Here is a 25245-nt window from a genome sequence, read left to right as displayed (position 1 = left end):
GTGACCCTGAGGGTCTTGTGACTGGAAAGAATTCCAAAGCAGGAAATGAAACACCCATTTATCATCCTGGACTAACTACGTCAGAAGTTCTCTGGTGCTGTCAGGGCTCAGGATATCTCACAAAATGTTCTGCACCTAGCATCCTGCCTTCACACACACACACACACACACACACACACACACACACACACACACACACACACGCACACACGCACACACGCACACACGCACACATGCACGCATGCACGCACACCACAGTCAAAGGTCAATCTGCTAGATTGGTATCATGCATCCTTTTAATTCATCCCAACAACTTGCCTGTTGTTACCTGTTGTAAACCAAGCCCAGACCCATGAGAGAGGGACAACATTGATCAAGAAAGGAGTTCTGTCTTACAGGAGCCCCATTCATCGTGATCCAGGTTTTAGATCTGGTGGTTCAGGGCTTGTCTTGTTTCCGTGCCTCTGCTGCCCCTCAGCCATCACAGCAGGTGGTAAGTTGCCTTTACCTACACTGGAGAGACTTTCCCATGCCGTTTTATCTCAATGATTCAGGACCAGCTTGTGAAAAATTTGGCTTTGCTTGCACAGCCAAGTGTGCTGAGCATCCAGACAGCAATAATGCACAATGTTTTTTCGACTTGCCCAGACCCACTGGAGAACTGCCTGCTGCTGCCTCTGCCTTGGCCTTAGTTCAAACCAGACTTCCTTTCTCTCCACATGTCAACCTGGCCTTGCCATCTGCTGGCTCTGGGTATATCTTGCCCCATAAAAATTGTTACCAGGTGTTACTCTATGCCAGTTGGACAGAGGCATGTCTCCGTGGTGAGCTGGTCTGGCCTGGAAGAAGTACTACGTGGTGATGGACAGTCTGCAGTACCATCTGTTTCCTCGGGATGTGGCTCCCCTGCTGGCAATGGAATTAATGCAGTGAGGTGTGTGAATGGGGTTCCTCTGGAGCCTGCTGGGGCAGAAGGGAGTCATCTCCCACGTGGCCTCTGTTGGGGGAGGGGCACCCTTGCAGACACAAACCATGCCTTCCAGCCAGGCTTTGCTGGCAAATCTCATAAATGAAGGTATTTTATTTTAGAGCTGAGAAAACTGGATTGACTCAGCCTGCTAGAAAAAAAGTGATGAGGCAAGTAAATAATGCTCCATGAAAAACTCATACTGGGGATCTGGGAACAGAGATAATACATGTAATACCTGCAGGTTAAAAAGTACAATAGAAAATATATAAGGGGGGAAAACAAGATGAGGGGTGGGGGTGGGGGGAAGGGAAATGGGGACCAAGACATGTGAAAGGGTATCAATGTATGGGAATTAATGTACCTTCTATCTGGCAAATATCATGTAACCCTTCTATTAATTACAATAAAAAATATATGAAAAAAAAGAAAAGTCTATGATTGTGTGTGTGTGTGTGTGTATGCTGATACTATGGCTTGATCTCAGAGCCTTAATGGTGTCCTTTAGCTTCTCGTAAAAAAAAATTTTTTTTTTTTTGAGTCCAGGATTTAAAGTGAGAACCATGTCTCCTGAGGCCTGGAAAAGGAGATGTGCATTAAAATCACAGCATTTGAAAGACCTCATTGTACAGATGCTGTGAACATCAGACAGGACCACAACACAGGTGGCCATGTGCTGTTCCTTTTCTTGGAGGTTTTGCAATGATGCCCAGTCGGGACTGTGTCAAGTTCTACCCTCACAGAACCACCACTAGTGGTGGTGAGATGGTGACTAAATGCAACTTGAAATGCCTTCCAGCTCACAAATTCTGAGGTCAACCAATAGAAGCAATTGTGAGTGCTAAAGTGGGTTCATCTAAATGGTAAGCTGCGAGTTGGAGCCTCCAATCAGGGACTGCCTGTCTGGGGCTTTGGCATCCCAACTCCATTTTTGCTGTCTGCCAGCATGGCCCTTCTCTTGATTTCTCACCACCTTTATGCCTCCCTTCTCTCCAGCCCGTCCAAGTCATTGGTACAAGATGGAAGGGGCCTGGGCTGGCTGCTCTGCCAAAATCAACTCTGGTCCCCTGTGGTTTCTATCAACCTAGTGTTTGTCATCTGAAGTCTTCACAAGCAGCCAGCAATACTAGCCTTTATCTCCTTGCTCCCCACACCAGGCATTGTGCCCACCAGCATACCCACCTCCAGCTCATCTTCATTCCTGTGTCCCCCGCAGCACTGGAAGTCCATCTTGTGACTGACTGGCAGTCAAGTCTTCTCAGACATTTTGTTCAGGCCCAGCATGCTGGAACTCTGCAAACGCTGCCTCCTGGCTTTTGTCAAGATGCTTTTTTACTTGCAGGTCTGAATAGGTCCTCGCCATAGTAGCGAAAAACAAGACTGAGATGAGATACTCTGGGTTCTAATTGACTCTGATACTCAGTAAGTTCCCTGGACAAGCAGTGTTACCACGATAGGCCTCAGTTTCTCATCTTGAACTGCTGAGAGCTCTTCTATAGGGCTGTTAAAGGACCAGATCATTCTATAGGCCTTAATACTTGACTGTATGCTCAGTACATGGTAGGCAATGACGATCGATTATCAGTAATTATTGATTATTGTGGAGTCTGTTCACGAATGCTCAAACCTGAACCTATCACTTGGCAGAACTAGGTGATTCCAATTGCATTGGCTTCATTCATGGTTTGGGGTTGTTTTCTGATTGTTTCAGATGTACAGACTTAACCTCAATAATCTGAGACCTCAGAAGTTAGAATTATCTGCCTCAACTATCGCTTCTCACTCAAAGGCCTAGTTTACTACTGAAATCCCGAAACCTTGATTATAAATTACCCTCTCCCATGTTATAAAGGAATGTTCAGGATCTTCTCTTACCTTCTCTTAATAGAGGAAATCACTCAAGGACACTGGTTCATGTGCAATTAAGGCAATCTTTATTCAGGACCATCCTGATAGGCATAGGGATTGTAGCAGTGGGGGAAAAGGCTGGACTTGATGCCAGTATAACATGGACAAGTAGGGAATTTAAAGCCTAGGAGTGGATCTGAGTGTTGCTTGAGATTTGCTGTGTGAGGATGGTGTGTGACTGGGTTTGAACCAAGTCCCAGCTATTAGTCACCGTTATTAGCTAATAGGGTGCAGACACCAATCTGGAGCCTGTCTTACTGGGAGATGTCCGGGTACCTAGTAGGTCACCATACTGGAGTGGTATGTGGATGTGGGAACCTCTGTTGTGTCTTGATACCCTCTGGGTCATTAACCCTCAGCCTGCTGGCCGCAATGCATGACCAGTTGCCATATGCTGGCTGCTTGAGGATTCTAGCTGTCAGTAAGGCTGGAGTTTGGCGCTCAGCTTCTGGAGTGACTGGCTTGGTCCTGATTCCTTGGGTGGGAGGTGGGGTCCAAGGGAATGTGTAGACTGATTCATTGTCCCTCTGCTGTGAGGTCTTGGGGCTGCCCGGAGCCGCCAGCCCTCTGGAGTCTGCATAAGCCTTGTCTTTTGGAAGCTATCCATGGCCATGGTCAGTGGTCCAGCAGTGCTGGACATTATCCCACACCCAGAAGGCAGGCAGTGAGACTTGGGGGGGAGGGTGAGGGGTGGGAGTCTTTTCTGACCTGTGGGTATTCAGCCAAGCCATGCTGGTGGAGAGGAAGCAGGAAGTGGGTCTTTGCTTTCTATTTCTATTTAAATACAGTTACGAGATACCAAAAATATCCCTGACCCATGGGAACCAATCCTTCTCTCTCTTCCTACTCCTGTCTTGCAAATCTCTTGTAATTCTTTTGGGGGGAGAGGGTGGGGAGGGTAGTGGGATTAGGGTTTGAATTCAGGGTTTCATAACTGCTAGGCACATGCTCTACCACTTAAGCCTTATCTCCAGCCTTTTGGGCTTCGGTTATTTTTGATAGAAGCTTGATTTATATTTATTTTTGCCCTAGCCGCTTGGCCTGTGATCCCATTTTGCTTCCCATATAGCAGGATAGCAGTTGAGTACCATGCCCACCTTTTCTTTTGAGATGGGGGTCTTGGCAATCTTTTTTACCCTGGCTGATCTGGAATTTTGACCCTCCAGGTTTTAGCCTCCTGGGTCGCTTAGGATTGCAGTCACTTTGCACTTCTGAGGCCTATCTTTTCCCCTGGAGCAAAGAAGAAATGTCTTTGAACACTGTTAAAGTATATGTGGTTCTACCTTGCTGGGAGATAATTTGTTGCTGACAGTTTTCAGATTTCTTTGGCTGGCTGGAGAAGGATATCACAAAACTGGCAAAAGCTATTTTCACTTATAAAGCCAGGCCCCATAGGCCAGAGGATATAAACCAGTCCTGGCTCAGATAAATGGTATAAAAAGCATTTGAGGCAGACACTGGTAACTGGGTTGATTTGCTTTTCTTTGGAGAGGTGCAGTTGTTTTTTTTTTTTTAAATTAAACTGGGTAACTCTGGCTCTTGCTAAGCCTTTTCTGCTCAAGGCTGGTACTCTACCACTGAAGTCACACCACCACTTCTAGCTTTGAACTTTTTAATTCTCTTGGATTCGTCTCTCTCGCTGATGGATGCTCGAATCTCAACCTGGGGAATAGTTATGATTATAGGTGAGAGTCTTCAGGCTTCAGCTTGGGGAGGCACTTTGCCTACCCAAAAGGAGAATGAAGGGGTTAGAGCCCAAACTGGAAGACGATCTATTTGTTCTTGTTTCCTGGCTGGCCTCAAAAATTACACCGTCTCTTGCACTGACCACTCCAATGGAGCCCACTTATTCTATAGCCATTAGACTCCAGAACGTGGTGACTGAATCCTTGGCTTATGCTTTTGTTCCCCACGGTGTGCCTGATCCAGGTGGAGCACATCCCTTGCTCACTGTGGACTAAATGTACTTTCCTGACTCTGCTGTCATGATGATATGAGTAGATATGGCAAGAGCTCTTTTTTATGGGACAATGGCTGGTGATGAATCCACATATTGCAAGTTACTAAGAACCAAATATAGTTCCAAACAATAGTAAGGAAAGACTTGTTTCAAAACAGGTTTAGTGCTCAGAGATGATTCACACACACACACACACACACACACACACACACACACACACACGCATGCACGCACATGGAGACAACCTGAGTGTTCTTCCGGAGGGGAAGTTGGGACATATTCACACAGACAGTAAGACATCTATGTGTTAGAAATAGGTGTGAGTTCATTCATGTACAAAAGAACAAAAGTAGGGGAGTGGGGCAAAGACAAACATGATACACATCCCTAGAAAAACTCTAGACGAATATGGAATACTACTTAAGTTCACTCTGGGGAGTGGAAAGCTTTTGTGTTGTTTGAGTTGGTTAATTTTGTTTTGCTTTTTTTTTTTTTTTTTTTAGCATGACTGTATTGCACAGACACAGACACAGACACACATACAAATCAAGACATTAGGTAAAGGAACAAGCTATCTTTTAGACAGCACACAATGGGGGCAGGGTGAAGGGAGATGGGGGCCAGGCAATCTCATAGGGCTCCCCGTTGGCCAAACCAAATAATCCCTTGAGGTGGAGTCTGGATGGGACATGAAATTATTCCCTTGTAGGGACTGGTCACCCACAGCTGCCACCAACCCCACGCTCCCCAGCACCTCATATGGCACTGACCATGTGTGAAATGACACTCCTTAGCTCTGGGGCAAGTAGATTTACTCTCACTCAAGATCTTAACAGCCCCCTCACCTCCACTTCCCTTCTTGCTACATTTGTAGTCCAAATTCACCTCAGATTAGAGTTCAAAGCTTTCAGGGTTCAGCCTCCTCTACGGTCTCAACCTATTATTTGGTTTGATTTGCCAACATATATCTGCGTGATCTTTTACAAGTACCTCAGTTTCCTAATCTGGAAAATGGAGGTGACGATACCAGCAGCCACATCTGGATAGACATGGGTGTTAACCCCTGGACACAGGTTGGCTTGTTCCATGTGGCCAGCCCACTAACACCCACTGTTCTGGCTGCAGTGTTTGCCCCGCTCACCCACCAAGGTCTCCAGATGGCACCATTGCTGGTAAAATAGTATGCTAGCTAGTTCTGGGTTCTTGATTTGGTGGTGCTTCAGTATGGTCTTTAGGGGGTGGGGAGCCGGGTGAGTGCTCAGCTCTCTTGGGGGTATGCCCTTGGAAAGGAGTAAGGTGGTTCTCCTGGGACTCTGATTAGTTCTCATCAAGACTATTATAAAAGCCATAGCATGCACCCCCCACCCCCCCAAGACTGCTTGCTCTTTACAAGTTCCCATGGTCTTCTGCCCTTGCCTGAGGTCCAATAAACAAGACCATTCCATCTTCAACTTGGAGCCTTCCATACTATGAGCTAAGTAACCCTCTTCCTAAGCAGCCTGCTTCCCCATATTCTGTGATAGTAGCATGAAGAGGGGCTGAGGTTTTCTGAGGGGATAGTCCCCTCCCCCAAGCTCACTAGCTGCTGACACTGCTCAATTGATTTTATCCTTATCAAGAGGAGCAGAAATACTGTTTTGGGGAAGGAATAATCTTGAGAGAAAGAGAACTGGGAATGTCTCAGTAGAAAGCCCATCCATCTACAGGGCTACAGCTCCTCTAGTACAAGACAGCCTCTTTCGGGCTGGGAGTTTGGCCCAGTGGTTAAAGTGCTTGCCTAGCATGCACAAAGACCCTGGTTCGATTCCTTGGTACCACATATATAGAAAAAGCCGGAAGTGGTGCTGAGGCTCAAGTGGTAGAGCTCTAGCCTTGAGAAAGTCCAAGGACAGTGCTCAGGCCCTGAGCTCAAGCCCAGGACTGGCAAAAAAAAAAAAAAAAAAAAAAGACTGCCTCTTTCTTCAGACACCAAAAGCTTCCTGTTACTTCCTGTGTCTATGCCTGACTTCATACATGGCAGTTTCCAGCTGGAATCCTTCCTGCAGCTGCTTTCAAAGGACCTTTCTGGAACTCTGCAGGCAGCGCAGAAGCTTCCATAAAGGCAGATATATTCCCTCTTGTTATTTCTTCAAGTTTCCTGAAGTGTTAGAATAAAAGGGGAGTGAATGCTTCTGCTTGTCAAGAGGAAATCTATCTCTGAGTACCCCACAGATTTCCTGAAGGGAAAAATAAACACTGGGCCCTTTTCTACTCCTTGTAAGAATTTAATCCTTCCTTTAGTATAAATAAGCAAGCCCGAAACACCCAGAGGCCTGCAGCTTTCTGCTTCAGAAGCAGCTTTGGTTCCAAACAGACCCTTGTGATCCCACTGAGTTCGGTATTTTTCCAGAAAACTTTCTCCTGGAAGCAACGGGGAATGGATGGAGATCCAGGCTTGAAGCTTGGTTTCTGGTGGCGACTTCTTGATTGTTACTCTCTCCTTCAAAGCCCAACAGGAGATGGTTGATGGTGGACGAAGGGAAAGGCACAGACAATAATAAATAAGGATATCTGCCATGATTCTGGAAACAGGTCCCCAGGGGATGCATGGCTCAGAGCTGCGGTCAGAACCACCCTTGAGCAGCCTGGGGGCCTAGCTGCTGCAGTGAGACTGGGAAGAGCCGACCACGCATGCTCAGTCCAACTTGACTCCCACATGCCCAGGCAGCTCCCACAGGTTTCATTGTCCCGATATAAGCGGAGCCTCTCCACCATGAATTAAACTATGGGCAATTTCTCCACCATGAATGAACTATGGGTGAATGCATGCCTGGGCTGCTAAGAAAGGAGGTCCCATCCTCAGGTCAGAGCAAACTGCCTGATCAAAGAAGGTGTTGCTGTCTAGATGGCAGAGCCAGCTTACATGCTGGAGGGAGATACACAGGTGCGGCCACATCTCTAGCACTCACTTTTTACTTGACTGGTAACAAAGGATGCAGAGGAGATGCTGAGCAAATCCCCAACAGCCAGTGGAGAAGAGGCTCTTGAACCTCGGGTTCTGGCCTGAGGCAGCTCTGGTACCTGCCTGAGGCCCACTAGCAGTGCAGAGATGGCCCCTCAGTCCTGGGGCTGTGTCCGCAGGACCCAACCAAACCCTGGTCATTCCAGTCTGCACTCAGGTCTTTAAGCCTGGGTTATCCGTGTGTGTACCAAGGCTCCCAGGAAAGGGAGGGCTATGTGAGGAAAGGGGTTGGGGTCACAGCAGTTCACCTGGCCCGAGTCCTGGGTCTCAGCGGACAACTCAAGGAAACGCAATCCTCACCTCCATTTGGCTCTAAACTGAGGTGGGCTGCAACCACACCTCAGCATCCCAGGACCCAGGCTCTGTCCTTTGCCCCAGTTACCCTGTACCTCTTTTTCTGCAGATCAGCCTTCACCTTGGGCAATATGTGCTCTCTTCCCCCGCCCCTACACACACCACACAGAGACTGGCTGTGGAGAGAATAGGGCAGGGTGAATGGCTGCTGAGCCAACACTTGGCTTGGTAAATGGCAACCATAGTGCTGGAACATGGCACGTGCGTGTAGGCACGCACACACACAGGTGTACCTGAGAAGTGTAGCCAGAAATACTACCAAGTACCCATTTCTGTTTAACAGGAGACACCAGCCTTCTGGGGCCTTAGAATCTCCTACCTAATGGTAGGGAAAGAGTTGGTTATGTGGCACCCCCTGTTTGGCACGATGTGAGTCAGAGGTTGTCCCTATCTCTGCTTTGCAACTAGGAGAACTGGATCTTAACCTAGATCCCTGAAAGCATTCCTACAATCCTCTGCTGATAAGACAAACAACATAGATTGGACCTGGGATGCAAAACAGATTACACTCAAATCAGTATTTTCAATAAGAAAGTGTGTCCAATAAGAGTGTCCAGTGCCATCCTCTTGGCCATCATGGTAAGCCAAAAAAAAAAAAAAAAGCTGCAAAAGGATCTGTCCACAGACCCAAGCAGCAGCTTTACCAACAGACCTGGATGACGAGAATGCAAACCAGAGTCCAGCTGGCATTCTGCTTCCTCCACTGTGCAGGACCTGGCTTCCTGGCAGGCTGAGCTCCAGCTCACTTCCAAGCTGCTGCTGCTTTCCCAGCCTGGGGATGCAGAACCCCAGCAACACATATGTGTGGGGTGTTCTCGCTTCTGGCCTTCAAGTCCCACATGCTCTACGGGATGGCAGCTTTAGGGGGCAGGCTGGCATGGTCGTTGGGGACATGGAGGGAATATTCGCTGATGAGCGTTGCGGCGTTCTTAAGCATCTCATAGAAGGAGTCCAGTGTGGTGCGGTAGAGATTTCGCTGTAGGACAAAGGGCCGGAAGAGGTTGAGGGGCTCAGCTTTGCGCACAGCCTCGGGGAGTCCCATGGCCTCTGGCACCTTGCGGTTGCCCACAAAGAAGTGATGAAGCTTCTTCTCCAGCAGGCTCTTTTCCAGGAAGCAGAGCAGGTCGTGCAGGCGCGCATCCAGCTGTGAGGCCTTCCAGTCATTGGCACTCCGGGAAAGTAAGAGGTGCAACAGGGCAGTCTTCAGATGGTAGTTGTTCAGCCCATTGGGCCCTGTCAAGCGGATCTGCTTGGAAAGCAGGAAGGAGGCTATCTGCAAGCAGCTGAGGTGGCAGGCCCCCTCGGGCAGCGCCTTCGCTGTCATCCGGAGGAAGTGTCGCTCGTAGACAGCGAAGGACAGGAGCCATTCGGTGCTGGAGATGGGGATCCCGCTGCAAGGCTCTCTGGGAAGGTGGGACACAAAGTACAAGTCTGAGTCATCACACTGGATCACTGGAGTCAAGTTGAAGGGCATGAACTTCCCTGAGCGGAACTTGATTTTGAGAGACCCTGGGGTGTTGAGCTGACCAAAGGCGAGATCGAACTCATACTTGTGGGCGATGCGGTGCCAGGCTTTAGTGAGAGCTCTCTGGAACCACTTCATGACCTGCATGGTGTCCAGGTAGGGGCATTCTTTGGCACACAGTAGGTCTTCCATCTCACGGCTGGGCCGGGCCCCACTGTTCTTGCTATGGAGGAGACACAGCATGTCTTCCCCAAGCTTGGTCTTGTCACAGATACAGCCTAGAGGGTCTCCATCAGCCCGGCCTACCTTGATCTGCCCATAACCTTGGCGGTGCAGGGGCACCGAGCTGTTGGAACACCAGAGTTCTGGGTAGAAGCAATAGGGCTCTGGGGGCGTGAAGGGCACAAACAGGTGGCACACCAGGGGCCTGTCCACCGGCCAGTTCTCGTACATGCTGTCCACGCCAATGAAGTCCTCCAGCTCCATGTCGGTGTCCCGATTGCAGAGGCTCCTCAAGGCTTCCAGGAGGTCATCCACAAAACCTTCCACAAACTCCCGGGTTCGCGCGACATCAGCCGTGGAGCCCCGAATACATCGCTCATAAAAGTGGCCTAGCGTGGCCTTATTGGGCAAGGTGAGACCCTGTAGTGGGGTACTGCCTAGGCCAGGGAGCTCGTCCTCATCGCTGCCCAGGCACTCGGGTAAGGGCCCATCCTGGTAGTCCTGCCTCCACACCTCGATGATCAGGAAGAGAATCATACAGAGAGTGCTCCAGAGGTCCCAGGCCGAGTGGGCCTCGGGTGGCCGCTGGCTCTCCTCCACCATCTGTTCCAGGGCTTCCTTCTCAGCCGCCAACCGGGCCACTTCCTCCTCTAGGCGGAGCTGCTCTAGTTGGAGCTTCTCGTGGTGTTCCTGCATCTTGCGGATGATCTCCTCTTCGTTCTCAGGGACGGTGGCGTTCTCCCGGGGAAAGAGCAGTGGGTGGTTGATGATGGCTGTCACCACCACCAAACACACCCGGAAGAGCCCCACAGCCATGGCTGGAGTTTTCTGAGGAGAGAGGGGAGGGGGGGAGAGAGATGCTGGTCACCTCTGTGCTTCCCTCAAGCCCACTTCTTGGACCCTCACACCAGTCTTTGCTCCACAAAGAGGAGGAATTGCCTTAGTTCTTCTCCCACCCAACCCTGTTGACCTCTGCTACCCCTTCTGCTTCAGTCTAGCCTTAGAGCAAGAACTCAAGGCCTGCATCTGTGCTGGACATGGGGACAGAGCTCCAGTGATGCTGGGAGCCCATCCATGGGATAAATCCATACCCCAGCTCTAAGGGTAATACTAGAACCCTGGCCCCAAACAATCAGACCATTACCCCTAATGCAATAAAACCTAATGTGAGCCAACAGGAGATAGATGTAAGATTTGCTAGAACCAATGGGAATAAAGACAGCCTGTTCCTAGGATTGTCAGGTAACAGGATCATACCTGCCATGCTGGTGGCTCTCTAGTCATGTGGGTGGGAAGCCTGCCTGAGAAAGAAGCCAGCACATGAGAAAGGAGAATTCTAGATCTTTTATGCATGAAGCCATTATTGTGGGGCTTCTGAAGGTATATATGAGTAAATAAGTTGTTTTTCTGTAAGTTAGGCTTACTCAAAATCAAAGTAGTTGGGAATCAAACATCCCCTTCTACTTCCATTGAATCCTATTCAGTCAATACGTCCTTCTTTGATAGTAAAGCCTGGTAAGTAAGGAAAAAAAAAATCATATGCAAGCTAGCTAATAACATCTGCATTAAGAAACAATCTCCTGTCTGTAAAATTTTAAGGAAATTCATTAGCTCTGTTGTACCCCAAACTACAAAAGTGATAGCCACAGTGTGTAATCAGTGGAGGATATTAAAATGGAAAAGCATTAAAGCCGTGTGTACACAGAGGAAGAACAGTGCATACAGAGTTCAGAACGATCAGCAGTTTAAGAAGCATTCCCCCCTCAGATAAGGGGGCATGTACCTAGTACCTAGAAACCTTGCATTATACCCAGGTCATCCTTCTCCCATCCGAAGCAGGAACCTTGGGGATTAACGACCAGCCAGCCTGGGGTCTCAACAGAGAGCAAAAGACCAAATGCTAAACAGTGAGGCCCTAAAATGATCAGACAACAAAGGAACCCAAAAGGCTTTTCCCATCATCCCCTTAAAATAAGCCAGCACTGGCTGATAAGAGCCTCACTGCCTCTCATGTGAACCCTTGACCTTGAATTTGCACAATGAAATTCTTGCCAACTGGTACCTGGAATTACAAGTTTTTCACCAGGTGAGGATACCTCAGCAAGGTGTCCCCAGCAAGAAGGATGATGTAGACACCAGCTATTCTATGTGACTCATCCCACTCCACCCATCCACAGCTGAATGTGTCAGCAGGATCCAAAAAAGTTGGTTTAGCCACTGGGGAATTCAAGCAGAGACAAGTCCAGGCTCAAACAAGTCCAGTCCAGGAAATGGGAGACAGGAGAAAGTGGAGAAAATCAGACTGGAAGAGGGAGGGATGGGTGGAAAAAAGCTCAGGGACAGCTAGCCAGCTTTCCATCCTCAAGCCAAGGAGTGGGATGTTGGATAACTGCTGATGACACTGCTCAAACGCTGGTTTCTACATTAGAGAAACAGCAGAGTAGATTTAGCCAGGGTAGTCTGAGGGAAAGCCAAGGGCAGATAAACATGGATCGGAGGTTTAAGTAATAAATTGATGGTTACAGGATGCCAGCTAGGAGACAACTGGGGAGTTGGGAGTCTTTCAGGGTGCAACCACCTTTTGCACAGCAGGTCTTGACCAGTCACGGGAACATCCTTGGCAACTTCATCTAGGAGCAAGTCAGTTTTCATGACAACCAACAATACACCAAGCCTCAGACTTGGACGCCCTTCTCTTTACCCAGTGGCTTTCAGATGTGTGACATGTGTGTGTCCCTCTGCCCACTGGAGATAGACAGGTTCTTTGTGCTGGAGTAAGCAAGGTTCAGATAGCAAAACCAGGGGTTAAAAGGACTTGGTGTAGGGAGACTCGAACCTTGCCCATGCACCTACATATAACCTTGAACAAATCGGTAGGCTCCAAGACTGCAGTGTCTCCCACAGTCAAATAGGAAGAATGATATCCGTGGCTGAAAAACTCCAAGATAATGCACACAAAGCCTTAGTGAATGCTCCCTGTTCCTTAGCCTCATTAAGGGATTTTCTTAGCAAGGGGTACCTGTGACCGGATGGGATTATACAGCACTCTTGCCTGCCGGGGTCTACAGGCATCCCCTACAAGGCACTCTGGCAGGACCCAGGCAAACATGAGTGATGGGGTTACAGACAAGACTAGTGAGGAGCCCCAAGGAAACACAGCATCTGGCTATGGACCCAGCGGACTTGGCCTTGAACGTAGCGCCTTGCTGCATGATCTCGGGGGATCACTTAGCTTCTCGTCCTTACCTGGGAGAAGAGTTCAGAACATTCCTTCCTCCACAAGGATGTTTGGAAGGTCAAGAGGGAGAATGCCCCGCTGACTCTTTGCACAGTTCCCACGCAAATGTCAACTCCTTTCCCCTCCGCCCTGCCCAAGTCTAGAGGTGTGGAGGAACCGACGCTCAGAAGCGCTTTGCGTGCACAAAATGCTGTTGTTGCTGTTGCTTGGCAAGTGGCTCCTTCTGCCCTGCCCCTCAGCCTTTGGAGCCTGGGATCTTTCTGCAGGCTGGGAGTTCCCCTGACTCACCTCCATTAAACCATCACCCCCTTCCCAGGTGTCACCTTACTCTGGCTAAACTTCTCTGGCTGGCCAGAGAACAACAGACATATAGCCAAGGAGTGTCCACTACAAGGGGGGGCTGAGTACTACTAACTCTTCCCAAACCAGTTCATAGGAACCCGGCCTTGTGGTGGCCCTGGGCACCACAAGATGGTGGGGTAGCTGGAAACCTCTCAGGAGCTATGGAGATGTTTGTGTGTGTACATATCCCTCCCCAAAGGTGCCTTTCCCCCAATTCCAAGCATATCTTGTCTCTGCCTTGCCCCAAAGCACTGCTCTCTGGTCTAGAACATCAGGTGATGGTGTTGAGCATGAACTTGGGTCATTGGCAGGCTTGTCTGCTCACTAGGACAGAGTCAGGATGCCTGCTGAATTTCTCTCCACACCTACCTTGCCCACAAAGAGGGTAGTTCACACAGTTCACAGCTAAACTTAGCCTGGCAAAAGGCCAACCCATAGGCCTAGGGGAAGATGGTAGCCACTGGGTGTCCAGGGAGGAAGACTACAGGTAGTGACTTTGACCGTGAGACTGGACAGAAGTTGTAGGTCCTGGAGGTGAAAGCCCAGATGGTTCTTTACTTGGTTTCCTTATCCCTGTGCGCCTCTGCCCCACCCCAACGGAGTAATCCTCACCACAGTTTCCTCCAAGTAAGAGTTGCCTAAACACTACACACACCTATCTCTTCCTTCACTAAGGATGCACTGGGCATAGTCCACAGTGATCACTGTAGCCTTTCAAGAGGTGTTTATGATCCCTGTTTTGGGTTAACCAAAAACCAAGCAGTTAAGTCACTCTCTAGTAACACGACTAGGAAGATTACAGCCTGTCCTCCCACTTGTCTCTGGCTGCAAAGGCCAGGTTTCCCACAGCAGGGCCACGGTAGCAGAGCACCTACAGGAATCAAGGAAAAGCTTTATAGTCCATGTGGAGAGCCCGCCAGTCACAAGCTTTGTCACAAGACAGAATGAACAGTGAGACACAAGAGACAAAGGAGGGAGAGTTTTACTTCCCTTCGTTGACTGACTGAATGGCATCACAGGAATGCCCTCCTGGATTCATTTCTCTGAGGGATGGTTCTCAGAGTGCTAACAGGAACAAGTACCACTTGGAACATGGTGGTGGGTATGTACGTGTGTGTGTGTGTGTGTGTGTGTGTGTGTGTGTGTGCACATGCATGCATATACTGGTACTAGGGCTTGAAATCAGGTCCTGAGAGCTGTCCTTTAGCTTTTTTGCTCAAGGCTTGTGCTCTACCACTTGAGCCACATCTCCACTTCCAGCACTTGGAGAGGAGAGTTTCATAGATGTTTCTGCCTGGGTTGGTTTGAACCCAAGATGCTCAGATCTCAGCCTCTTGGCTCTCTAGGATTACAAGCATGAGCCACTAGCATTGGATTCTGGGAACTTGGTAAAAATGCACATTTGTAGGTGCAACCCTAAGCTTGCAGATCAACAATTCCAAGGGTGGGGCCCGGTATCTGTGTTGTATGGAGGCCTCCGGGAAGTTCCTGAGCTCACCCCTAAACCTGAGGAATCAACTAGTCCGTAGCCAGTTCCCAAGCTGTGTGCCCTCTGGATAGGAGGGTGGGGCTCTTGCAGGGTCACAGCCCAAATCTAGAGCATGCCAGCCAGCCAGCTACAATTAGTTCTGCTAATTACAGCTGAAACACAGACCTGGCTCTGGCATTACCTTCAGAGCCAAAAGGAGCAGCTGACAGTTTCCTTCCTGAAATGGAATAAAGAAGGCATTTTGAGACACACAGGGCTGTAAATTCAGCACAGCAAGACCCAGCCTCAGGGCCCTGCTCTGCTCTACAAGCAGGGTGTGAAGGAGGAGAAAAGCCTGCCAGAGCTGGCCCTTGTCCCTGAAAAGCCACCACCACGGCATCTCTGGCTGGGACCTCTCTTCATTTGCACCCGGGGGCATTGGAGGGTGCTGGAAAACCTCCAACGTGGAGGTTGGGCCCCCTCAGGCCCAGAGGGAGGAGCAGACAAAAAAAAGAAGTGAGGAAAGAGGAAGGAAGAGGCTGACACCAAATGATTGAGAAAGTAGTAAGGCTGTGGCTCTGGGCCCCTGGGCACTACTTCCACTCAGCATCCTTGTGCCACTGGTACCCAGCCCAGCCCGCTCCTGGGTAAAACCAAGTGCTTGGGGAGGCTGGGGCCTCCAGGAAAACTGAGTGAGGCTGTGTGGAGCACAGCGGAGTGCCGAGTGGTGGGAAAATGTCATCACCTACAGTTGACAGCCACATAGCCAAAATGGCAACATCTTCTTCCCCCTACACCTTCAGAGAAGCCAGTAAAATCTATGTATTATCAGAACTTGTCCTTTAAAAGTGCTGGCTACTGTTAAACACACACACACACACACACACACACACACACACACACACACACACCTCTCCCAAAACAATGTTAGCCCAATAAGATACAGTCTGTGTCACCCAGAGCCTGTGAGCCCGACCTTGCAGTGCCAGACTCTCCTTTTTAGCCCACTGTGACCACCCCCCACCTCCAGAAAGCATTCTTCCAGACTCTTCTCACTCCACTGTGTAACCACCCAGCAAACCCATTACCTCCTGTGTCCTAGACTCCCCGCCACATCCTGGTTCCACTCTTCTCCCCAAACCCAGCCCTAGCTCTAACCCAGAGCCGTCCCTCTCAGTCAGCCCAGCAGCCACCCTGAGAAGGGTGCTCACAACCGCACGAAAGAGCTGATAGGGGCCAGGCTCCTGTAAATACCAAGATGGTTTCAGGCCACTCACAGCCTGTTCAGGGACTACAAGAGGAGAGTTATGTACCAAGGAGAGGTTGGCACTTCAGGGTAAGTCCTGTGGTCCCAAGGATAGAGCCCCGTGCCCCACTGTAAGCCAGGGGGGATACCAAACTGAGTGGGACAGAGAGAGAGAGAGAGAGAGAGAGAGAGAGAGAGAGAGAGAGAGAGAGAGAGAGAGAGAGAGAGAGAGGAGAGCACAGATGAGACCCTTGCCCACCCCCTTCCCCATCCAACAAGCTAGCAGGAAGCACACTGGTGAGAGGTATTCACATGTGGAAACTGGCTGGATGCCCAGGAGCTGCCTGTCACACTGTCAAAAGAACTCTCAGACGAGGGAGGAGTTTCAAAAATATCCCCAGGATGCCAACCTCTGCTCTGGACTGAGGTCATGAGAGTGGCCAGGCAGTCAAGTCACAGGAAGGACAGCAACTTGGACTCTGATGGCTTTGTGTGCGGGGGTAAGAGTCATGTCCTTCCTGTTCCAGCTTCTATCTGCTGATGTGTCCCCCAGTGAGTGACGACTGAGGAGGCAGGAGACGACTGGGACGGTCTCCCAGAAGGACAGGGCGTCCTTCTGTCAGGTGACCTGCCGGACTGCCCAGCAGGCAGAGACCCTGACCCACAGACATCACAGACCTCAAAATGACGACAGGGAAGTAGCCTGTTATAGATTGAGGATGGCGTCCGTGGCATGGAGGGAAAAAAGCAAGGTGTAAAGCAGACACGAGGACAAAGATGAAAGTTCACTGCACTCCCCCCACCCCAACCCTCCTCAGTCCTGGCCCAGATTCCCTTTTCTCTCAGCCACCCCCTCCAGAGGATAGCCCTCAAAAAGTCGTGTCATGCTGTCATCCAAACCCTGTGAACATGACCTGATCCAGACAAAGAATCTTTGCAGATGTGCAAGACTCTGGAGAAGAACTGTCCTGGATTACCCACGTGCCCCCCAGGTCCTGTGACAAGTATCATGAAGACAGGGCTGGGAAGGGGAAAAGGTGTGGGGAGCCAGGAAGCAGGTAAGGAGCAATGCTGTCACATGATCTGGAAGGATCCCTGCAGGGAGGAAGAGGAGGAGTGGCGCTATGGATACTTTTATTTCAGACTTTCTGGCCTCTAGAACTGCAAGAATAAAGCTCGGTTGTTTTAAGTCTAGTTTGTGGTGATTTGTTCTGGCCTCCTTTGAAAATGGATTTGGGGAAGTGGCACTGTAGCTCAAGGGGTAGGGTGGTAGCCTTGAGCTGAAGAGCTCAGGGACAGTGCCCAGAATTCAAGCTCCACGACTGACAAAAAAAAAAAAAAGAAAAAGAAAAAAAAAAGAAAATGGACTTGGTCTCCTTGTACAATGGACCTCCTTTTCTGGCAGCAAATCTCAATTTTCCCTTTTTTCCTGGGGTTTTCTAGTCTCCGCAGCTAGCTCTGCTCAGGCCTTTGCTGTGCACTAAGGCCTTGGGATTTCCGTGTGAGATAGTGCCCTTATATCCTGGTTGTTTCCCAGTCACTTTGGAATCAGCAACTCTAAGCTGTGATACCCAGTCCTCCCCCACACTCTGCTCTTAGCTCCACCATCCAGATTCTCCCTTTCGTCAGTATGAAGTCTGCTGTTTAGGGCGTGGCCTGCCCCAAACTAGCTTCAGGGACTCCTTGGTTCCCTCCCTATGGGTCATCTCCGTCCTCTGAACACCTTCCTCAATATCTCCATAGTTCCCCATACCATCTATGCCCCATTCTGCTTGAGTGGCCTCCTTGCAAGTCCCTCTCAGAAAAAATTTTGCACTGAGCTTTCGGGGGTTCCCCTCATCATCTTCTAGCTTCTGAGACAAACACAGCTTTCCTGAAAGGGACAGAAGAACAAAGGGAGGGAAGGAGACATACATATGAAGATTGCACAACTGGAGCCTTTGCAGGGTCCCTGGGATTAAAGGGATTTACTGAGCTGGTTCCCTGAGTCACTTCTATCAGGGCCTTGATTGAGGCCTGGGGGCTCCACCTCACAGGCAGAAGCCCAAGGTGTTGACAGGTTGAGCAGCTTGCCCAAGATCACAGGACCCATCATATCCCAGGCCCCATTATCTTCTCTGTGTGCCCATCCCATTCTTCTCTGTGCCCATTCTTCAGCTAGCTGCTTTCCGCTCCTCCAAGAAAAGGGTAGGGCTTTCTTTATCTCACATTCCTTGGCATATACCTGCTCATCATGCCAAGGATCCATGCCAAGTCGGGGACCCATGGTTCACACCAAAACGTCATTCACTGAGGGATGACTTTCCTATAGAGCTGCCCCAAGCCACAGGCAGCTGTGAATCACAGGCACACCCCCAGTCACCATGTCCCAGACATGCACTGGCTTGGCTTGGGTAGAGGAGTCCCTCAGCCTACTGGCCCCACCCTACCCACAAGCTTGCTGGGACAGCATGACCATTATGACCCACTTAGGGGCAAAGCATTTCAGGGGTCCCAGGACTGATGCCCTCTCTCCACCCTGTGTTCTGCACACATCCTGTCTCGGAGCAGAGCACCAGTGCTCCAGGAAAACCACACAGACAGGGCAGGCTGCAGGGTGGAGAGCAAGATTCAAATGTGGGGGAGGAGGGAGAAGGAGGGGTGTGAGCAAAACCAGGGAGTAAACACAAAAGAAAATAAAGCCTTCCAGGCCACTCCTCCCCCCCCCACCTCCACGCCCTCTATTAATGAGCTGGGGATGGACAGAATTAAAGGAACTGCCAGTGCCAGACACTTTCCTTTTCTTGTGCCCTCTGGGGCTCAAAGGGAAGCTGTGAGCCCCACCACAGACCTGTGGCCCCTTTGGAGGGCCATCCCCTCCCCCTGGCTACTACTATAGCATCCCCCAGCCCATCATTTCTTACCAAAGCAAAATATCCAATGTGTCTTTTACCCGAGCTCTGTTCAGTCTCCCTTGTAGCTTAGCCCAGCTTCCGTTGGATTGGGGAGAATAGGGGAGTAGGGTAAAGGAAACACTCTCTCTCACTCTCTCTCTCCTCACCGCCCACCCATGCTCTCTCTCACACAGTTTTGTGCCTGTAAAGATCTAAAACCCCTTTCATTTTAATAAAGGGGAACACAAAAAGGCAAGAGAGAGGCCAACCCACTTGTAAAAAAAAAAAAATTAAGAGCTTTGCTGGATGCCAGTGGCTCATGCCAGTAATCCTAGCTACTCAGGAGGCTGACATCTGAGGTTTGCAATTCAAAGACATCTGAGCAGGCTCTTATCTCCAATTAACCACCAAAAAGCTGGAAGCAGAGTTGTGGATCAATTGGTAGAGCATCAGCCTTGAGTGCAAAAGCTAAGGGACAAGGCCCAGAAATTGAGTTCAAGCCTCAATACTGGCAACAAGAAAGGGAGGATTGGGAGCGGGGGGAGGGGGGAATCCATGTTCAGCCTTTTTTGCCTGGCTCTGCTACAGGGACCCAGGCTGAACAAGATCACTGCCTGCTGCTGTCCCATACCCACTAGTCGGATTAAACCAGTGTCCATCCCTGGAAAGCACAGAACCTGGACTGGACAGCTTGTAACAATTATCAAAATTGCTCCCAGACTTAGGGATGACTCATACTCCCTGTGAGTTCCCCACAAACAAAACAATGACAACAACCTACAACCCCATCATATTCCAGTCACTGGATGCATGCCAAGGCCATGCCTGGAATATGAATGCATGGGCCCAGGACTGGTCAGCAAGCAGCCACGGTCAGTGTCAAGTTCACAGGTTAACTTGGACATCCTTCCATCCTCAGGGCTACCTAGAAATAAACAGCCCAGAGTTCTTCAGCTAAGAGTTTAAGAATCTGTGGGACTACAGAATACAGTAGGGATCAGACTCTTCAGTCAAAAGGCCTGGGTTTGAGTCCTGGGTTCTGTTCCCAGCTATAGTACAGGCAACTCATTCCACGGCTTTATGCCCGTCAATGGGGTGGAACACACTGGTACACAGTAAATTTCTGTTGCTGGCACTGGTGTCTTTTTGGGTACAGAGACTATCCTGGTTACAATAAAGGTTTTCTTGAGAAGAGGGGGTGACCAATGTTCCAGAAACCCCTCAAGAAATCTGGAGACAAGCTGGGCACAAGTGGAAAAAACAACAAGTGAGAGCATAAGGTCCTGAGTTCAAGCCCCAGTCTGTAAGGGGGAAAGAAAAAGAATTCTGATGACAAACTAGGCAACAGTGGCTCATGTCTGTAATTTTAAATTACTCAGGAGGCTGAGATCTGAGGATGGCAGTTTGAAGCCAGCATGGGCAGAAACATCTGTGAGACTTAACTCCTAGCCTACGAGACTCTTATCTCTATAATTTATCAGAAAAAAAAAAAAAGCTGGAAGGACCAGTGAGGAAAAAGGAGTAGAGCACCAGACTTGAACAAAAAAGCCAAGCAAAAAAAGTACAAGGTCTTGAGTTCAAGCCCCAGTCTGGCACACATCCATAATGAATCCTGGAGACAAATGTCTTCTTCTGAAGGTCTCAGATGCCAAGGAGGAAGTGTGGTGACACAGGAAGCTTCCCTGCAGCCTCTCTCTCTCCAGCCAGCACCAATATCCCGCAAGGGGCTGTGTGGCCGAGGCAGTCCAGGGCTCTACATATGTTTGCTGAGTGACTGAAGGACTCACTGCTGTAACTCCCACCAGTGGAAAGTCCAGAACAAAGTCCAGTCCATTCTAAACACTTTCTTCTGGCTCTACCTCCTGCAGTTAGAAAGGCCAATTGCTAACAGTGCCAAGTGCCATGGGAAATGGAAGCAAAGCTCCCTTACAGATGTAGCCATAGAGCTCCTTCTGGTGTCTACAGGCCTCAACTGGTGGCCAATGCACACCCAGAAAAAGACTCAGGACTGAACTCTGATATGGGTTTGAAGTAACCTTTACCTGCCTCACCCCTTGACACCCCATTTCTTTAGTATAATTGAGGCTTAGAGGCTTGGTTCTTGTTAAGGCAAACAGGAACTGTTTTGAGTAAGGAAGGGTTTTTCGAATGGAAGATTTTTGTCCTAGTTTCTTTTCAAGATGGAATGAAGATCTAATACCTCACTTAGACTGTGGGAGGAATAGCAAAGGATGTGGGTACACTTTGAGATTACTGGTATATGGTCCATGTTATTATTTCAAAGTCACTTTATGTAAAATACATTTTAACCTATTCCAATTAGCCAACCACAAGCAGATTAGGAACTTGGGCTCAACCAAAAGGAGTGGGGCCTGCTGCATTAAGGATAAATAGAGGGGCAGCCTGCCTGCTCTGTGTGCTTGCCTGCCAGGTTTTGGGCTGATGGTGCACCCTTCTGCAGAAGAAAACTTTGCCTTACTGAGACAGTTCTTCCCTTTTGTGTCTATCCTTGTGACGGTTCTAGGAGAGCATATTTACAACATAATGCACTGAGGACAGGTGACTGGCAGGTCTCCCTTTCTGGAACAAATGGAACAAGTCTCATGGCCTACCACACTTCAGGAGGGTTCAGTAAATGGAAACCAACACATGATACTTGAGGCTTAAGCTTTCTGCCCCAAAATGTTTTTTTTTTTCTTATTTTTTTAAGAGGGTCTGGAAATTGAATTCAGGGCCTTGTGCTTGCTAGTCAGGCATTGAGCCATGCCTCTAGCTCCTTTTAACATAATTTTGGGGGTAGGGTCTTGTTTTATACCTAGGCCAGCCTGGACTGTGATCTTTCCTTCTACTTGTACTTCCCTTAGCGTCTGTGATGACAGGTGCATACCACTGTACCTAGCCATTGTGCCTCTCCCATAGCCAGGATGAGAGGCGCATGCCATTTCCAGCCACTGGTTGAGATGGAGCTACATGAATGTCTATGCTCAAGCTGGTTTTGAACTGCAATGCCCAAGTCTCTACTTCCCAAGATTACAGACTTGACTCATCATGCCCAGAAGTATGCTCAATGCTTTATGTGTATTAATTCAGGTGTTTATCTCCATTTACAGATTAGGAAACCCAGTGAGGCACAGAGCAGCCAGGCCACTCACTCATTCAATATCCCAGAGCTGAGATTTAAACCTGGCTCTCAAGCTTACAAGTTTCCCATGATGCTGTGCTACTCAATGACCTCTTTTCTACGGAACATTAGATATATGCCTGTGGTCTCAACTTCCCTGTATTGTGTGGGGAAAGGTAAGGGACAATCTAGATAAAACTTGGGCATGAGGAAGGGAATAGACTGAATGAACTTAGGAGGTTCCATCCACCAAGAGCTGCTGTTCCTGGAGCGACATGCCCTGGCTTCTCAAACAATAGGAAGGGCCAACCTCCTCTGTAGCTGATTAGGAAACAGGAAGGAGGGGTTCTTCTGACATTGGGGGGGATACAACTTTGGGGTGAGGCATTCCAGAGAAACTAGGAGGGACAAATTTAGGTACTTGGAAGCAGGACACAGGGGTGGGGCCCAGATACACAGCAGTCCTGCCTTCCCAGCCATTCCACCTCCCCAACTATGTCTCAGCAAACAAAGGCCCCTTTTAAGAACTTTAGGCGGGTCTCCTGCCTGCCTGAAGCAAAGACAGCTATTGAAACAGACTCCCGTGAGAACCACTAAGCAGGAGTACATATACTAAGTGTCTTAACCCCATCCAACTTCCTGCATTTACTACGGAGATGAAGAGATTCCACAGTTTCTTTTGCCTCCTATAGAATGGAAAGGGGACCACTAAAGCTGAGAAGAAAACTCAAGTTTTTCCTTTTTTCCTGGGCCAGATTCCAGACATACCTCTGTGCATTCAGCCAAGAAGCTCTTCCCAGGGGTCCTGCTTATCACAGGTGCACAATCTTTGCTCTACCCCCCAGAGTATGCTCGTGGATACACCCATTTTGCCTTTCCATGGGGACATCTGAGAAAAAGCTTCTGATAGTTGGGCCACAACCCAGCTGCTCCAGTCTGCCCTTCTTCCTCTGGCCCTCTTCACACATTCAGGCTGCAGAAGCTCCACAGTGGGTCATCTGGCTCAGAGGACTGACCATGGCAGCAGTGAGCACTATACTCTTCCCCTCAGGCAAGCCCAAGGTGGAAAGATCTTATTAACTGACTCCCAGCCCAGACTTGGTGACTGAAGTCTCCACCCCATGGCCTATCCTCTCCCAGCCTCTGAGCAACTCACCAGGGAAGGCTGTACCTTCCCTGTCCCTTCCCCTCAACAGGTACCTTACAGTTGGGGCTAGTTGATCCTCCCCTTCTGCCTTTAGTTGGTGTGTTGCATGGGGCAACAGGGGAGCTTCCATTCTGATGATGTCAGAGTGGGCCATGTGGATGGCAGGGGGGGGAAGGGTTCTCTAAAAGGAAACCATTGGGCATCCCATCCTTTTAAAGAGGACCCTAAAGACCTTTTGGGGGCTCTTCAGTGACCCTTGTCCTCTCCAGAAGCACTCCTCCAACCTGCCTTCTAGCCTGTGTGTCTGTTCCAGGTCCTGCTTCTGTTCAGACTCCCCTCTCCCCTAGTGGGCTGAGCCACAAGGACCAGAAGCTTTGTCCTCTGCAATGACTCAACCCTGAACTGCACAGAGGGGCATAGAGGATCTTCTTTTGCAACTTGGGAACATCCCAAGTCTCCGTGGCCTTGATCACTGTCCAGACCTCAGAGGACAAGGCATTGGCCTAATGGAGACGCCCAACTTGACAGAGGACTCAGATCCTTGCCTGATGTAGGAGAGTGCTGAGGAGCTCAGACACTAGGCAGCCTGAGGGCTGGGCCAGACACTACACACAGGATTTCTACAAGTCATCCCTGGTTAACTCTCCAGCAGCCTAGGATAAGTTATTGCCATTGTACTGAAGATGAAATGGAGGGCAGAAACAAGCCAGAGCACTTTCTCAATACAGAGTATACCCAATTATTAGGTGAATGGAGCCAACACGCAATCCAAAACTAACTTACTGTAGAGCTCAGATGGGTTATACATCCTTGGCTCTGTGGAATTGTGATTCACTAAAAGTATGTTTTCAGAGGGTCTAGACAGAGACAGGAAGACCCCTTTAAATCCCAAGTCTTGCTAGCCAGAGAGTGGTCTGAAGTAATGAAAGCAGACACGCCAGAGGTCTGCTTCATTCCAGACTTTATGGAAGCTCTCTGTAGCAGTCCTAGCCTTTCTCCTCCCCAGGGCTGCAGGGCAAATTAGGGACCATATGTCTTGACTCTGAGCTTGGCTTCCTATGGACCCATCCTGGTCACCTGGGCAGCTTCTTGATTTGCATATACCATTGACCTGGCTCTACAACCCTATAATTATGCCCCCAATGCAAATGCAAACTACACAGATGGGAGCTGATGCTTGCAAGGCAACAAGCAAATAAAATGAAGAAAACAGTACACATTATGTAAAAATAAGGGAGAAACCCAGGCCTGGCAAACACTGACTGTCCTGAGTCAGGAACCTAGGAGATGCACACAGCTAGGGCGACCATGGCATTGGTCTCTTTGAGGTCTCTTTGCTCCAACGATGGCCAGAGCCTATAGCAGTGGACATCCGAACCCCTCACCTGCCTGGATGGCTCTGACCCTGGTTCTGCCAAGCAAAGGTTTTCCATGAAGCTGGCCCAGGATGCAGGGAACAGATGAGAGATGAAATCACAAAACCTCTTTGCAGACCAACACACTAGGATTCTGACATATACGCATACCTCTTCTAGAAGTTTTCTCAGTGTGATCTATTAGCCTGTGTCCAAACTACTCTCAAACTTCAGAAGAAAATGAGTTTACATGTGATGAGATCCATCCAGGTAAAAAAAAGAAAGAAAAAGAAAGGAAGGAGGGAGGGAGGGAGGAAAGAAGGAAGGAAGGGAGGAAAGAATCATGTCTGGGGCAACCTGCTGGCGCCTTTTCAGAGGCCTACTGACTTCCCCACAGATGAGAAATCTGTAGGGTTTAAAATATTTATGAACAGCATGTGGTAGTTCAACCCTGTAATCCCAGCTATTTGTGAGATAGAAAGACCATGGTCTGCGGTTAATCCAGGTGAAAGCACGAGACCCATTCTGAAAGAATGAAAGCAAGAGTGAGTTGGAGTGTGACTCCATCAAGTAAGCAT

At 49.3% G+C, this 25245-nt stretch overlaps 1 protein-coding gene across 2 annotated transcripts; it reads right to left on the bottom strand.

The window, feature by feature from the left end:
* Positions 1-4373: 4373 nt before the first annotated feature.
* Positions 4374-23436, bottom strand: Itprip (inositol 1,4,5-trisphosphate receptor interacting protein). Of its 2 annotated transcripts, none has more exons than XM_090345935.1 (2): positions 23366-23436; positions 4374-10705 (listed from the first exon to the last, which is right to left on the bottom strand). In XM_090345935.1, exon 2 carries the CDS (start codon positions 10691-10693, stop codon positions 9035-9037), a length of 1659 nt encoding a protein of 552 aa, XP_090202061.1. In that variant the 5' UTR covers positions 10694-10705; positions 23366-23436; the 3' UTR covers positions 4374-9034. The 2 variants fall into 2 exon arrangements, with proteins under 2 accessions (XP_090202061.1, XP_090202062.1); XM_090345936.1 differs by having other exon boundaries at positions 22934-23431.
* Between the last annotated feature and the right edge of the window lie 1809 nt (positions 23437-25245).

The sequence above is a fragment of the Megascapheus bottae genome, chromosome 15 (assembly GCF_031878675.1).
Source record: "Megascapheus bottae isolate mThoBot1 chromosome 15, mThoBot2.hap1, whole genome shotgun sequence".
Classification (NCBI taxonomy): Eukaryota; Metazoa; Chordata; class Mammalia; order Rodentia; family Geomyidae; genus Megascapheus; species Megascapheus bottae.
The sequence above is the reverse complement of the archived record's forward strand: the minus strand, read 5'-3'. Positions and strand labels throughout refer to the sequence as shown.